The following is a 15128-nucleotide window of genomic DNA, read 5'->3' on the forward strand; positions in this document are numbered from 1 at the left end:
TGAAACTCAATACTCATCCGATTTTACGTTTTATTTTTGATTAGCGTTTCATTTTTTCTACAAAATATCTGTATGGTAAAACTACCGGCTTAACAAGTATGGGAAATGTTACAATGTCCAATGTTTTAAAATCAAGCACCGTGCAAGCCAACAATCGATATATCAGTCGGTCGGTCAGTGTCCTTACATTTTTGGCGGTCAAACTAGCAAATTACAAATTAAGCACTAACAACTACGTAATTTTTCATTGGTAACACGATCTTGCAGCATTTCAGGCGATCTAATATACACATAAACACATTTATATAGTTTACGGACATAATTAGTTCAAGTTGAGAAGTGTTTAAATTTTTAAATTCATATATATTTGTATTTTAATATGTGCCCCTAATTTTCAGCTTGCGTCGAGTCTTTAAAAAAATTGAAAATGTTTTGACCAAAAATTAGTTCTTGTAACGAATATTAACAATAGTTTTGCCCACGCATTCAGCTCAATCGTCGGTGTTCTTGCGCGTAGACGTCACCAGATCGGAGACGTTCATGGAGTCCGGAAACATGGTGTGGTAGTTGATCACGGGCACATAGGCCGCCGTGATCACTCGACCGGCAAACCAGCGCCCGTGCAGTGCATTTACTGCCAGCACAGCAGTCGTTGTGCTCGGGCACTTCACGTACACAGTTCCCGTGGGCGAGATGGTGTCCACGTGGATGTGCAGCACTCCGCCGTGTTTGGCGCACTCCTCTAGCACATCGTCCTTGATTTCCACGTCCCAGGTGGGATTTGTCTCCGTCCGTGGATCAAACATATTGGACAGTATGAAGCACTGTGTGGCTATCGATGGTGCCGCCTCCTGCTGCTGCAACGGCGCCGGTTGCGGAGCTGTGGCCAGCAGCGCATTAGCAGCTGCCTGGGGCACTGCCAAACCGGCTCCTTCTGCTAGCTTGAACATCAGCTGCAAGCGTCCTGTAGCACCAAGATCGATGCCCGTGCGATCCATCTCGTCGGTGTCAAGCGAGGTGGTATTCATGTCCAGGCGCTCCGTCACATTGCCCACTTTCATAAGGCGACCGGCCAGCTCAAAGCCGTTCAGTTGTTCCAGAGCCTTTTTGGCATCGTCAGCATTGTGGTACTGCAAAATAAAAATAGGCAATTAGTTAAAATTAATGGTTTAGGTATCGTTTAAATCGCACCGTGATAAATCCGTAGCCCTTGGATCGGCCCGTCTCCGTATCCATGATCAGTTGAATGGCATCAATCTTGCCAAAGGGCTCGAATATGCCCCGCAGCATGTCCTCGGTAATGTTAAAGTGCAGTGATCCCACGTAGAGGCGCATGGGACCCGTGTGACTCTTCGGTTGGAATGCGGGTGCAGCATTCTGGAGGCGATTCTTCTCAGCCTGCGTGTGCTGCACCATGATGGGCACGCCGAGCAGCCGCTGGCCGGAGAGGCCCAGAGCCAGTGCCACGGATTCGGGATCTTCGAACTCAATATAGGCAATACCCTTAAAACGCTTCGTCTTGTTGCACGTGATTAGACGGACGTCGCGCACCTTGCCCACGCTGGAGAAGAACTCCTCCAGGTCACGTGCTCGCACTCGTTGCGACAGCTGGATGCAGAAGACGGTGCGGGCATCCCGCTCCTCGGGGCTGAGCTCGGTGGGCGGGGTGCGGTCAGCTCCATTCGCTGGTGAGCGGCGTCGTGGCGAATTGGTTCCCCGACGGCGACTGCTACAAGTAGTAAGAGTTCTATTAATAAACTGTGTAATAAAAAGCCAACAAAAGGGGATGACCATAAGTTATCTTGTAGACTCTCCTCGTCCTTGATTATAAGGATTTTTAAAGGTAATGTGTAATGCTCGTTATAAACTTACTTTCTATCCCTTGAGCGGGAATGACTGCGCTTGCGTTCACGGATCGGACTCAACCGTTTGCGCTGTTGATCGCGGGACCGACTGCGTCTACGCTTGTCCCGCGAGCGATCCACTTGCATCGACTTGCTGCCGCCGCGACGATCTCGCCGATCCTTGTCACGATCGCCGTAGCGTCCACCTCCACCGCGTTCATCCCGCGATCGACTGCGCCGAGTTCTGTCGCGTTCGCGCTCACGTTCTCGCTCCCGATCACGATCTCCGCCTTCCCTGCGGTGTCGATCCCGGTCGCCTCCGTCACGGTTTCGATCGCGCTCTTTGTCCTTGTCCCGATGACTGCTACGTTCGTTGCCGCGATCTCGTCGAGATTTGCCATCTCGTGATCCACTTCTACTCCTGCAAGAGTGCAAAAAAGAATGAGTTAAGTATTTTAGCTTGTGAATTTTTAATTGTGCTTACCGGGATCGCTTGCTTTGCTTTTTGTGTGAGCTTCCGCCGCCGCTGCCGTTCCGTGGACCATTCTCGGCGTCATCATCGTGTCCTCCGCCGCCGGGACTGCTGCCGCTGCGCCTGCGTCCACCACGTCCACCGCTGCCCGCACTGACATTCTACACAGATAGGTTGTTTTTTTGTTTGGTGGATTGGGTGTGGGAGTGGACAGGGAGGATGGGTTGGTTGGGCGCAAGCAATAATGTAGATACAGATAAGTGGATTATTTTTTTTGTCGATTGGTTTCAGTTTTTTTTTTTGGTGGGTGGGAACACATAACGGGTGTGGATCGTTCGTTACGTTGTTGTCGTTGTTGATGTTGGTTGATTTTCGATTATATCATTGAGTTTGTTATGATATATTATTTTTTCAGTTTCGTAAATATTTTTTTTTGAATAAGAGAAAGCAAATCAAAGTAAATTAGTTAAATTTTTGGCATCTGCAAGTATATAAAGTAGAAATGCTTAAGTCAACAATGATCATTTGGGGATCATTGCCAATTTTTAGCAAGGTAGTAATAAGGATATAGATATATAGAGAGATATCTTATACATAGTTTTACTAAAAATATATAGTATATTTAATTTGTATATGGCACACACACAGATGGTTCACGACGGCGAGAAATGTTGTCTCCACATGGGCAAATTTCCCATGCTCATTCTCAATCAGATCAGTTTTGGGGGAATGTTTAGCGCTGGCTAGTGGAGTGGACTGGTTGATTGGTTCTCAAAAAGACGTCGTCTATATATATATAGGACATAGACATTATATAAGTAAGATTGTAGTGCTATAGTTTAAGAATTGCTTATTACTTTTTGTATTTTGTTTGTTCAAATAGGTTTGGTTTTGGCTTGGCTTTTTGGGCTTATGTGTTGGTCATTTATGCTTATTTTTCGATTTCTGTTTATGGTAAATCTGTAATTTGTAATTTGAGCGATACTTTCTTTCTTGTCTGACTGTGAGTGAGAGTAGTAGTAGTGCTGCCTGCTGCCCCAGACAAGTTAGGAGGAGTATATCTGAAATTTAGTGCACGTTCAGTTTCATTGGTTTACATAGAGCAGTAAGGTAACGATTTCAATTGGATTGTGTTCAAAAAAAACGCAAACATAAACAAATCATATTAAATACAAAATGCCTAGATATGTTTTGGTTTTTTTTTTTTTGTTTTATTGTTTTGTAATTTTGTAATTGGTTTTTTTCGCAGCTTCTGGCACATTCAAAACTTACCAAATGGTCTCCAGCTTTTTGTGTTTAGAATGACCAAAACAATCTCTAGCAACAATATTGAGCTTATTCGATTCTCTGCAAAGACATTTCACCCTTAAGAATTATTCTAGCATTTTGGTTGGGTTTTTAATTTTTTTAATGGTGATTGTGTGTGGGTAGTTTTCGGTTGTTCTTAGTGAGACAGCAGATAGGAAGAAATAAGACCTTTGAACTCATGGGTTCTTGATTCGGGGCGAAAGAGAATTCAATTCAATGGCTAATTTAGCTGGTCCTTCAGATGGCTAAAGCCTGCTATTTCGAAAACCTTGGCAAGCTGTCGGACTATGTTTGTTTTGGTACTTTTATCAGATTTATTCCACAACACACCAAAAATGCATTTGTAAATCCTACTTAAAAGGCCTTTGGAAACAGACCAAATTATTTTACCATATTTATAGACATATTGACATTTTCCAAGAAGTAAACCTATTTAAATATTATTACAGATGGCATGCCCAGATAAGAGGAATACCATTGCTACTAATCCGATTCAGTCATTAACAGAGATTAAAGTCCAAGTTAAATACGTGGTATATAACATCCCTTACATACGTTGTTGGTATTTTTATAAGTAAGTTTAATGGGAAACTTTATAAAACCATGACTGTCCTGTTAGTAATTCAATCCTTTATATTTTCCAAACACTTGTTTAGTTGCGATTGCAACCCTGCCAAATATTTTGCACCCCACTGTACAGCCACTGCAGTGGACGACTGTATCAAATGCCGCGTAGAAAAATAAACAACACAAACCCACACACAGACAGATTTTCCGTTGGCGAAACACTTTTCTGTATGCACGCAGTCGAGTATGAAAAAAAAAATTATAAAAATCAGCACGCAAATTGGCGTTCCGGTTGCCGATTTTTTATTTAACATCAAAATTAGGCTAAAAATCGATTTAAGACATCTTAGTATGCATCGACTGCACATGTGTGTGTGTGTGTGTGTGTGTGTGCCCGAGACGAAGACTTACATACAAACACAAAATGCACGTACGCCTGTGGGTGTCTATGTGGGAAAAGAAGTATACAAACATACATATGAAGTAACTGTTTTTTCTTTCATTTTTAGTTCACAGCAAAATAATCTCATTGGGTTGGCACAAAAGCCATTGGGACTTAATTTAAAACGATAATCGGCTGTTAACCAACCTTTGGGAACTTACGTTTTTCATATACGGCGCCTCGAGCATCGCCTCCACATCGAAGTCCTCGGCCATGTTCGAAAATTACTTCGGTGCTATCCGGGGTGCTCCGTGAAAAAAGTCCCCTGCTTGGTGTCTGGCACGTTTGGAGAAATCAAAATGTGGTGGGGACGCACAGCACAATTCGCAGGACCACTTACGAACTTCTCTATTGGCTTTTGCGTTTATTCAAATATAATTTTTGTCAATTTTCCACCAGATTTTCTTCTCTAGCGTGGCTGCTTGTTTTCGGCTTCAGGGTTGTCACATAACTTATCGATGACGTGCAATCGATAATTGGTACCCGTACTGCATTGCGAGTACGATATCGATAATATCGTGGATTTTGTTTCTGATAAATCTATAAGAGCCTGTTCAGACAGGGGCATATTTACATCAAGCGTCAAAACAGCAACTGCTTACAGCTGATTAAAAAAGAATTTGCGCTAATTAATTAAACAAATTAATTAAACAGCAACTCAAGAAAATTTTTAACCATCATCCGATGTTTTGCAAAACCACAAACCATCGATACAAAGAAAATCATCGGGAAGTATCGCTAAGAGAATGGATGTTTTTGCACATCTCTAATCAAATACCATCACGTCGAAATACAGCAAAATTCTGTTGGTAAACATAAGCAAAATTAAGGCTGGCAATTAATGCGGCAGCATGCAACCAGTTGATTGCCAATTTCCAAGCATAGTGAACCGGTCAAAACCCTGCTGAATGGATTTTGGGCCGATTTGCATAGATAAGCGTGTAATAAGCACCTACAGCTGCTGTTGAGTCATCATCTTTTAGCCAAATAAGCCAAAAAACAAGGCTAACAGCCTTTGGAACCACCCAACTTGCTGCCCAAGTAGTGATAGAGCCCCAAGTGAGCCACAGGTGAGAGGCGTTGTCTTTGCTGGGGATGGCGTAAGCTGATCCAACGAACAACGAACCAGCCATCAAAGTATAATCGTTACGCGTCGCTGACTAGGTGTGTCTAAACTCCGACTAACTTTCGTGTACTTTCGCAGAGCACACACACACTTGCCCACACCCAGCCACTTAAATACCCCAAAAATCAACCCATTTTGGCCACAGCCCCAATGGAGGACTACAAGTTCCTGTTCAAAATCGTCCTGGTTGGCAATGCTGGTGTTGGAAAAACCTGCCTAGTGCGCCGCTTTACTCAGGGCCTGTTTCCACCTGGCCAGGGTGCCACCATTGGCGTGGACTTCATGATTAAGACTGTGGAGGTGGAGGGCGAGAAGATCAAGCTACAAATCTGGGACACCGCAGGCCAGGAGCGGTTCCGATCCATTACGCAAAGCTACTATCGATCGGCTCACGCCTTGATACTGGTGTACGACATCAGCTGCCAGCCCACATTCGACTGCCTACCAGACTGGCTGCGCGAGATCCAGGAATACGCGAACTCCAAGGTACTCAAAATTCTGGTGGGTAACAAGACGGACAGGGATGATCGAGAGATACCCACCCAAATTGGCGAAGAGTTCGCCAAACAGCATGACATGTACTTCTTGGAGACGTCCGCCAAGGAGGCGGAGAATGTCGAGCGGTTATTCTACGAAATTGCCGCCGAATTGATTGGTCAGGCTAGAAGCAAGGATGGCAGTAGTTCGGCCGCAGCGGCGGCCGCCCAGCGCCAGTCGGAGGGCAACTCCATCGGCCTGGGGAGCTTCAGTGCCAAGGCAGCGCAGAGCAATTGCTGTGGCGGACTCGCCAGCGGCGGCTCCAACTCTAGTCAAGCGGGCTGAGCTGTAAACCGAACTGGAAACTGTGCAGCTAATCTGTAACTAGTTAAGGACTTATCGTGATATTCCATTTATCTTTTATTACCATGATGCTCCCGCATTCTAACGCATACATTTGTTATACGACTCGGTTACTCATATATTTTGTTTTTATGAGCATGATTATGACTAAGATCGTTTGCCCTTGTAACGATTTCTTTTAGATTGTTAAAGCACTGACTTAAAAAGCCTTTATATGTAACAGTTTTTGAAGCAATTTTCATCGTTTTCACTAAACTACCAAAATAACGAATGGATCTGGAAACTGTGCAGCTAATCTATTATAGTTAAATACTACTAGTGATATTCTGTTGATGCTTTGCGGTATATTGTGTAAATTCCAAAACTAAAAAACTGATTTTTGGTTGTTAAATCTGTATCCTCTTCGTTTCACGGAAAACAAATTGATTATAAAACACACACTAATTTACTATTTATCACGATTAAGATCCTATCGGAAACTAGCTGTCAATGACTAAGGATGCTAATTATTTGTGTTACAAGAACTCCATTGGAGGTGTTTATGACCGCCTGATTTTCTTGATTTGTATTATATAGACGTATTGATCTGATTATGGATCCTTTACCAAGTGAGCATCACAGCCAATGCTATGAAGAATTTAAGATATCAAAAATGCTATGCACACTATTGAGTTTTTTTTTTAGATTGATTCCTAAGGAGTATTGCGTAATTTATATATTGAATTTTTTGTATACATATACAATAATGCATATTTATTTACAATTATTTTTACATATTTTTATGATTATTGTGCAATCTTTGGTAATGCGATTTTTAAATGATATTCGTAATAGTGTTTAAGGTGATTTTATGACATTCCAAAAATTAAGAATTAGAAATATGAATAGACCAGAATGCTAAATAAAAAGAAAAAACTTAATAAAACTAAACTACAAAAGTGTTCTTATTTAATTGATCTTTAATTAAAAACATTCAAAATATTGTTCAACCATTTATTAACAAATTTATAGTTTCTTTTTTAAGCAGAGTTAAATATTTTGGTAAGTATATAAACTTTATACAAAAAATATAATATATTATAACATAAAAATATAAAATATATATAAACTATGTATATATTGCTGAAAAAGTTGTTGATATAAAAATTGGAATATCTCTTTATTACATAAATATCACAGTAATTAAAATGAAATCTTACATTTAAATATTCACACATATTTTTGTTATGTAAAACATAAACATTAAAAAAAAAAACTTCCCTTTAATTTGAGGGTTCCTTTAGGCGGCTTAATAATTTCGCAGAAAAGTCACTCCACTCCGGTTCAGAGTTCAAAAAGCTCTTCCACCTTAAGTTATAGAGACTGCAAATATTATTCAGTTCCTCAGCCCACAGGATGTTTATATCCTTTACTTTAAGAGTTAGAAATCGCGAGATCGAATTTTCATTGTGTGAATATATAAGTCTTTCAATATATTTCAAATGAAGCTCAAGTGCGAGATGGTTAAGGTTGGTACACTCATTACCAGTATTTCGTGTAAAAGAGCGTTGCAGAGCTTGGATCTGCTTGAAATGTTCGCATCCCCACATTTGAGCCATGTATAGATTCATCAATCTCGTCCAGTTTTCGGATGTGCTGAAATCGTTGAGCCGACTTTTGGCGTCTGCAATCATAATGAGTACTTGTTGTTTGTTGGACACTGTAGTTGTTAGCTGAAAGCCGAGGAACTTTGCCTTGGCAGTGGTTTCGATCTCCATTCCTCCTAAAATCCATTTCTCAACAAACGAAATCCGTCCACCGCGCCTGAAGACCATAACTTTGGACCTGTCCATGTCCACCACCATGCCCCATGTGATGCAGTAGGCTTCCAGCTGGTCGATCATGTCCTGCAGATCGTTGATACTTTCAGAAAGTATTGCGATCTTATCTGCGTACATAAGGACGTTTAAGTGGCGACCATCGATGACGATTCCGCCCCTCAATTCCTCGGGCAGATCATTCAAATACAGCGTGAATAGGAGTTTTGCCATAGCGCCGTCGTTTTGAAAATAGTTTCGCAAAGTGCTTTCGCATATCTTATCTCTTAGGAAACGTAATACCTTCGACGAGACACCAAGACTTTGAAGTTTGGTCCACAGAAGCGCGGGCATTTCGGAAGTTATTGATTCAAACTGAACGAGATAAGCGTAAACTCGCGTGCCCTTATCAGTCAGTTTGATTTTGGCAATGGCGCTGAGATTGTAAACCGCATCCACCTTGGAGAACTTTCCCGCATACCGAGTCTGGGAATCACTCAAGATGCGGTTTTGCCTGCACCACCTCCACATCCTTGACTTTACTATTTGTAGTAGAATCCTTGTGATGTCCGACGATGTAGGAATATTTGCACCAACGATATTGTCCCTTTCGCTGTTTGCAGCGTTGAAAATGGCATTGCATTGGCGGGTGATATCCTGCATTACGCTCGTCGAAAACTCGGGAAAAGATCCGAGTCTAAGAACATGTACTACTTCCTCGGCTGTTATGGCAGCGTCCAAACTGGATTCGTTCACCACGATGCTGGAATCGAATGGCGCAGTGTGACTGCCTCTTAGTCGCACTGGTGATACCCTGGCCAACTGTGCGTTTCGCAGCAGTTCGAGGTCCACTTGCAGGCAGATGGGCAAGTGGTCGGATCCATGTCGGGTCTGCCCCCTCTCCGGCTTATCCACCTTGAAGTCCAAGACGGCGGTCATCAAGTGCTGGCTCACAGCGGCTATGTCAATGGTGGAGTTGCCCAGATTACTGAAGTAGGTGTAGCTACCTGTTGCGTCCCCGTGGGTCAGTCCATTCAGGATTTGTAGCTTGTTGTTGGTGCAAAAGGTGAGAAACTTTCCTGCCCTCTCCAACTTTTTGTCATGCGATTTTCGACCATTTTTGTTGGCCACACATTGATTGGGCTCCACGGCTTGTTTGAACTTCCCAATTCGGATATTCACATCGCCCATAACTATGACATTATTCATGGGCACCTCCTGGTTTTCAAAGGCCTCCTTCACTGGCCGGAATTCCTTCTCCCATCCATAGGTATGGATGTAAAGTGGAATAATATTTAGCTTTCTATCACCCAGTCTGATCTGCAGAATCTTCAAATCGTTTATTTCCACAACTGAGTGGCTTATTCCCAGCTCATTGAGCGATTTCCGAATCCCTATGATGCACCCACCGATTCCTCTGCCATGACGAAGTTCCCTTTTGGCATCCTTCCAATGCAAAAACGTAAAATCGGGTTGCCGTCGCTTGAATTCTTCGGTGGCTGTGGCATTTGGCAGGGTGTGTGTTTCAAGTAAAATGAAAATATCAAAGTCTCGCAGGTATTGGATAAATTCCTCATTGTTTTGCTTGCCGCCCAAGCCTCTGATATTATAGGAAGTGATATTAAGCTGCTGGTTAGGAGATCTATTGGTCATTTTTATTTTAGCTTAGTCTTTCGTATCTAGTTTGCGATTAGTCACTTAGCTTAGACACACAAATTGCCGCTGCAATAAAACTGATAAGACGGGAAATACGTTTATATACGTGCTCTTGTGAAATCACAATTATAATTCTTACAATTTCAATTTAATTGAAATTCCACTTTATTAATAGTTTTAATTTATTTCACTTTTTTTTAATTTATTTATTTCTTTATTTTATATTAATTTCACTGCAAGTAGTCTTCTGATTGGAAGCAATAGTTGGTTTTGTTTTCCCTCCGTGAATTCCCCTTTAATATAGACGATCGGTTCTGCTTGGAAACTATCGATTGCATATCGCCTTCCAATTGAAATGAATCGAAACCAAACTGAAACGTAAAGATACTCTACCATGTAAAGTAATATTTATCTATATGAATGGTCTTTTTTTCAATGGGCTTAAATAATTGCTCAAACCGTTAGCAACAAACAATTAAAGCAAGCATTAAATCGCATTTTGGGGAACCCTTTTATCAATTATCATTGACGTTTCTTAAACTCTTCTGTGTAGAACTTTCATTAATATGCCTTGGACACTGTTCATAGCTAATTTTTAAATCATTTTGGCTAATTAATAACAGAAACCCAGAAAAACTAAACTCAATAACTATGTAAACAATATTTAATATTCTAAACAGCCTTTCTTAAATACAAATTTTTAAATTTAAGCCTTCAACAAATCATTGGTTAGCTCCACGCCGAAGAAAACTGCTGCAGTGGAGGGAAAGGCACGAAGTAGAATTGGCAGGATTCCACGAAATAGAGCTTTTGGACCCTCTGTGGCCATCAGGTCTCTGAAAACGCTACGAATGCCATGTTTGTATGTGCCCTCAGGCGCTGTAATTAATGGCATTTATAAATCATTGCTAATACATTTACAATTTGCGATTGGATGACTCACCTGACTGGAGACGGCTTTTAAGTACATCGAACGGCACGGCCAAAGTCCAAAACACAATGCCCGCCGTTCCGCCAGACAGAATCGTTGATGTGGTGCTAATCTTTCCGTTGGCGGACTTCTTTCTGGCCAATTCCTGCAGGAACTCGTAGGTGACAAAGTAAATACCGGTGGGCGAGTCTGCGAATGCAAAGTATTAATTACTATTCAGGCGATGTTAATCAATCAATTAATAGCTTACCTCTCAGAATGCACGCGCATGTTCCCTTAAAGAGGCTCCTAATGCCACCCTGCCTGTAGAGCTTTGCAGCTGTGTCGATGGTTCCATTGTAGAGGAGAGGTCCATTGGACACGGTTTGCGTCTGTAGAAGGACTTTTATTCGATCGGTGGGTACTGTGACTAGGGCGGAACAAACTCCGGCCAAGGCACCGGCGGCGAAGATTTGTGGGTAGGTGAGCCGAATGTGGTCATCGGTTTGGAACAATCGTTTACCCGCCGCATAGACGGCAAAGTCCACGGCATAGATGGGCGTTACTCCCACGAGAGGAGCGGATATTCCTCTGTAGAATCCACGGACACCCTCGTGACGAAATGTCCTGGCGGCGCAATCTATGACTCCTTTGTATCTCGGCGGTTGTCCAGGCAGAGGTGTGGGCATGGTTTGGAGACGGACCTGGAATAGAACCAAAAGCATTACTTCCATTTCATTAGAACCAGAGTTTTGGAGCTCACCTTTATTGTGTCCAAGGGATGGCCAACGAGCACATTGCACATGCCTCCCACACCGCCCGCAATAAAGGACTTAACGGGATTGGATTTATTTTGCGTTGTGATTTCGACCTCCTCCATTGCGGAATTAAAACTATTTACGTAAACACGGCGAGAAATTCCGTCAGCTTCTGAATGAAACACACACGTGCTTTAAGATCGCTGGCTTCCAGATGTTTGCTATCGCTTGGTAATCTGTTTGCTGCGCGGTTGCTGACCTATGATAATGATATGTGGTTCCGAATAGCGCGGTATTATAACTTCCATGATCAATTGTGCCTCTTATCTATTTCAAATATTTCATTAGCCTTCCCAAAATTGCAGGGGGAACAGCTGATTTGGTTATCATGTTAACATAACATACGCCTAACCCTGCCTTAACATGCAGTTATCGATTGCAGTTCTTGGTAGTGAGTAAAAATTTCTTTTTACTTTATCATGAACACCAACAACTAAAAAGTTCATCCTGTACAATATTGTCAAATTTAATGAATTGTTGGAAAATTACATGAAAAACCACACACATTTTAAATTTCCCGTTCGATTACATAGCCTATCGATTAGCACACGATTAACACATCACGATTCCAAATTTCGATCGACATTCCCAGCGAAACGCGGGCGACGGCCACACACTTCTTTTATTAATAAAGCGTTAAAAGCAAATGGTTAACAATTGTGGCTAGCAAAGGTGGGTGGCCAAGTATCTTCTGGCGCAGTGCGGGTTGGGCCAGTACAGTGGAACCACTTTCCCAGTTTCCGTGGAAAAGAACGAAACCTGTCACTTTTGCTGTGACCTGACGAGAAAGAAGAAGACCAGCCCACTGAGAACAACCACAACAACAACAACGAGAACGACATTAGCAGCAGGCCAAATTGTTGCGTATTGTTTTTTTGTTTTTTCAGTAGGGTTCTTGGGTGCAAAATTTGTGAAAAAAGTGTGGTTGCCAACATACGCATAACTTATGTCTGATAAAAGTGCAAAGGAATCATGTATCAGTAAGAGTGCGAGCTGCAGCAGCAGGCGCAAGAGAAGAAAGTGAGCGAAAACGCAAACACGAAACCCGAAGTATATATTCTAGCACCAATCCAGCAACGTGCTTTGTTGAACGATGTCCCATGGCGAGGATGTGTTAGACAACTGGGAGGAAATCGACGAGGCTGGGGTGAGTGCCACGCGACGTGATTGAACGTGTTACTTGATAACCGATGGAACACCCCTCTATTTTTCCCTAGCTCTCCCTGACTCTGCAAACAAAGCTGCAGGCGAGCGATCCACCTGTCCACAAAATGAAATTGCTCCAACGGCCGCAGAGCGTACAGGAGTCCTCACAAATCCTTAACAGCGGCGGCGGTGGTAGCGGGGGCGGCAATCACACGCCAAGACAGATCACCATTGCACGGAAGCCCCAACCACCGCCAGCAGAGGTAGAACCTTCTGCCCAGTTGCAACAGCAGCAGCAGCCCGTCATGATGGTGCTGCACAAGTCGTCTAATGATTATGATTCGGCCACCTATTCCACGCCCACCAGCAACCAAACCGTCAAGATACTGCGACGGCCCGCCCAGGCGGAGGAGCGGCGGGACACCAACGGGATGCGACCGAAGCAGCCCATCAAGACGCTCAAGCAGCGCGAACAGGAGTACGCCGAGGCCAGGCTGCGCATCCTGGGCGCTGCCAAAAACCCAGAGGATGACAAACCGTTAGTAATTATAATATACCAGGCATTTAATTTTCAAACTTACTTACTTCATTTTATTAATATGAATACGAATATGATCTACCCAGGGTCTTGATTAACTTACTCATTTATCTAGACAGAAATAACTATAGTTTATATTTTGTTGATAAACAAGTTATTTTAAACGTTCACTCGGAAGTTAATAGGTTTTTATAATGGTCACTGCTTAATTACTCCATAAAATGAATAATTTTCCACGTTCTGAATATTTTGTTGATATTTAAATATTGCAAAGAATTGGATCAAATTTATAGGGACATCATAATCAAAACTGTCCACATATTTGTCTTATTTTTAGGACCACTCCCAGCGCGCCAGCTGTCAACAGCAGCAGTGGAGCTCCCCCAGGCGCGGCGCCGCCTGCCACTCCCCCAACTGCTAACAGCAACAACAACGTAATCAATAACAATAGTAGCCATCCAGCAGCCGGAATGCATCGTTCGAGCTCTGCACCGAAAATGTCCCAAGTGACGCCGATGTATAATAACTACAACAGCTACTTCCAGGGGCCGCACAATCAGCCTGGCCTTAACTATTACTATCCGCATAACCCGCAGCATCAGCAGCAGCAACAGCAGCAGCAGCAGTCGCCCTCGATTCAGAATCATTTCAACCAACGGCTGCCGCCGTACGGAGGCGTAGGAGCGGGAATGGGCGGTGTTGGGATGCAGGCTCAGGCGCCACCCCAATCCTCGCCCAATCCACAGCAGAGCTGGTCACCTGTTGTGGGCGGTTCAGTGTCCGCTGCCCTCCTGCGCCAACAGTCGCTGCAGTCGCCGCAGCAGCACCAGCACCAGCAGCAGAATCAGCAGCAGCTCGGCCAGCATCCGCATCCGTTCAACGACCTAGTCCTGCGCTTGCCCAAGGGTCCCTGCCCGAATGGCTCCATTGGCTTTCAGATGCGCCGGTAACAGACTGCAGCGATGGAGAGGGTCCTGTCTATTTCAATAACTTCTAATCTAATTTTCATCTTGGTACTTCGATTCCAAATGCATGTTTCTATAAAAAAATATGAAAATCAAGCGAAAAAGCGCAACCCACAAGGCATTGGCATTCTGAGATTCGTTGTCGCCGCCACACATTTGCACTCAGGTTCTCGATGTGGCGTGGCGCGGTTTTCGTTGCCCTAGCCACTGGCTATACACCCCGATATAGACCCGAGCATCAACAACTATCTTAAACAAATTTTATGACGGACTATGGTAGATATTTTGTAAATTTACAACTCACACCACACAATTTTTGTATAATGCGTACTAATAAAACGAAACGGTAATTTTAAAATGTGATGCAAGATTATGATTTTTTTAGCGGTGCAATGATCCCTCAAATTACTGAGCTCGAGATTCGATCTTATTTATTGCCCGCTGCTTTTCCATACCTAATTAATCAGCGGCTGTTGATTCCAACTCGACTTGTTTTCGATCTCATTAATGACAATAGTGATGTTTTGATTCTGCTGCCTGACTTATTGTGCTGAAAGTTACAGGATTACGAGCCTTTTTTCAATATATGTACATACATATGTATGTGTGTATAGTAGAGAAAGTCAATATATCAGATGGTAAAAGCTTCGCCGGGGAGTTATCTCGTTCAGCTTCGAGCTTTCACTCTAGATTTATGTAT

The 15128-nt window shown here is 43.0% G+C and overlaps 4 protein-coding genes across 12 annotated transcripts; 2 read left to right on the plus strand and 2 right to left on the minus strand.

The window, feature by feature from the left end:
• Window positions 1-16: 16 nt before the first annotated feature.
• LOC6526987 (RNA-binding protein 39) lies at window positions 17-5126 on the minus strand. Of its 7 annotated transcripts, XM_015197720.3 has the most exons (6): window positions 4974-5126; window positions 4795-4909; window positions 2329-2477; window positions 1873-2265; window positions 1192-1729; window positions 17-1130 (listed from the first exon to the last, which is right to left on the minus strand). In XM_015197720.3, exons 2-6 carry the CDS (start codon window positions 4846-4848, stop codon window positions 492-494), a joined length of 1773 nt encoding a protein of 590 aa, XP_015053206.1. In that variant the 5' UTR covers window positions 4849-4909; window positions 4974-5126; the 3' UTR covers window positions 17-491. The 7 variants fall into 7 exon arrangements, 2 of the variants coding, with proteins under 2 accessions (XP_015053206.1, XP_002088083.1); XM_002088047.4 differs by lacking the exon at window positions 4974-5126 and having other exon boundaries at window positions 4795-4955; XR_005560193.2 differs by lacking the exons at window positions 17-1130; window positions 1192-1729; window positions 1873-2265 and adding an exon at window positions 3589-3663 and having other exon boundaries at window positions 2328-3377; window positions 4974-5101.
• Window positions 5127-5388: 262 nt separating this feature from the next.
• Window positions 5389-7050, plus strand: LOC6526988 (ras-related protein Rab-30). 3 transcript variants are annotated; one of them, XM_015198075.3, is made up of 2 exons: window positions 5389-5778; window positions 5838-7050. In XM_015198075.3, exon 2 carries the CDS (start codon window positions 5910-5912, stop codon window positions 6579-6581), a length of 672 nt encoding a protein of 223 aa, XP_015053561.1. In that variant the 5' UTR covers window positions 5389-5778; window positions 5838-5909; the 3' UTR covers window positions 6582-7050. The 3 variants fall into 3 exon arrangements, with proteins under 3 accessions (XP_015053561.1, XP_015053560.1, XP_002088084.1); XM_015198074.3 differs by having other exon boundaries at window positions 5389-5770; XM_002088048.4 differs by having other exon boundaries at window positions 5389-5703.
• Window positions 7051-10697: 3647 nt separating this feature from the next.
• Window positions 10698-12102, minus strand: LOC6526989 (mitochondrial magnesium exporter 1). The gene is made up of 4 exons (XM_002088049.3): window positions 11725-12102; window positions 11233-11665; window positions 10995-11171; window positions 10698-10930 (listed from the first exon to the last, which is right to left on the minus strand). Exons 1-4 carry the CDS (start codon window positions 11839-11841, stop codon window positions 10758-10760), a joined length of 900 nt encoding a protein of 299 aa, XP_002088085.1. The 5' UTR covers window positions 11842-12102; the 3' UTR covers window positions 10698-10757.
• A 173-nt stretch (window positions 12103-12275) lies between these two features.
• LOC6526990 (stress response protein NST1) lies at window positions 12276-14786 on the plus strand. Its single transcript, XM_002088050.3, has 3 exons — window positions 12276-12926; window positions 12997-13463; window positions 13801-14786. Exons 1-3 carry the CDS (start codon window positions 12873-12875, stop codon window positions 14411-14413), a joined length of 1134 nt encoding a protein of 377 aa, XP_002088086.1. The 5' UTR covers window positions 12276-12872; the 3' UTR covers window positions 14414-14786.
• The last annotated feature ends 342 nt before the right edge of the window (window positions 14787-15128 follow it).

The sequence above is a fragment of the Drosophila yakuba genome, chromosome 2L (genome assembly GCF_016746365.2).
Source record: "Drosophila yakuba strain Tai18E2 chromosome 2L, Prin_Dyak_Tai18E2_2.1, whole genome shotgun sequence".
NCBI classification, from domain to species: domain Eukaryota; kingdom Metazoa; phylum Arthropoda; class Insecta; order Diptera; family Drosophilidae; genus Drosophila; species Drosophila yakuba.

What these genes read in the sequence shown, in the direction of transcription:
- LOC6526989 (XM_002088049.3), bottom strand. Translation starts at nt 11,841, where the DNA reads ATGGAGGAGGTCGAAATCACAACGCAAAATAAATCCAATCCCGTTAAG. An exon ending in ATCCCTTGGACACAATAAAG is followed by an intron (nt 11,666 to 11,724) that starts GTGAGCTCCAAA and finishes GTTCTATTCCAG; the next exon opens with GTCCGTCTCCAAACCATGCC. An exon ending in ATGCGCGTGCATTCTGAGAG is followed by an intron (nt 11,172 to 11,232) that starts GTAAGCTATTAA and finishes TTGCATTCGCAG; the next exon opens with ACTCGCCCACCGGTATTTAC.
- LOC6526987 (XM_015197720.3), bottom strand. Translation starts at nt 4,848, where the DNA reads ATGGCCGAGGACTTCGATGTGGAGGCGATGCTCGAGGCGCCGTATATG. An exon ending in AGGCGCCGTATATGAAAAAC is followed by an intron (nt 2,478 to 4,794) that starts GTAAGTTCCCAA and finishes CTATCTGTGTAG; the next exon opens with AATGTCAGTGCGGGCAGCGG. An exon ending in AGGGCTACGGATTTATCACG is followed by an intron (nt 1,131 to 1,191) that starts GTGCGATTTAAA and finishes TTTATTTTGCAG; the next exon opens with TACCACAATGCTGACGATGC.
- LOC6526990 (XM_002088050.3), top strand. Translation starts at nt 12,873, where the DNA reads ATGTCCCATGGCGAGGATGTGTTAGACAACTGGGAGGAAATCGACGAG. An exon ending in AGGAAATCGACGAGGCTGGG is followed by an intron (nt 12,927 to 12,996) that starts GTGAGTGCCACG and finishes ATTTTTCCCTAG; the next exon opens with CTCTCCCTGACTCTGCAAAC. An exon ending in AACCCAGAGGATGACAAACC is followed by an intron (nt 13,464 to 13,800) that starts GTTAGTAATTAT and finishes TCTTATTTTTAG; the next exon opens with GACCACTCCCAGCGCGCCAG.
- LOC6526988 (XM_015198075.3), top strand. Translation starts at nt 5,910, where the DNA reads ATGGAGGACTACAAGTTCCTGTTCAAAATCGTCCTGGTTGGCAATGCT.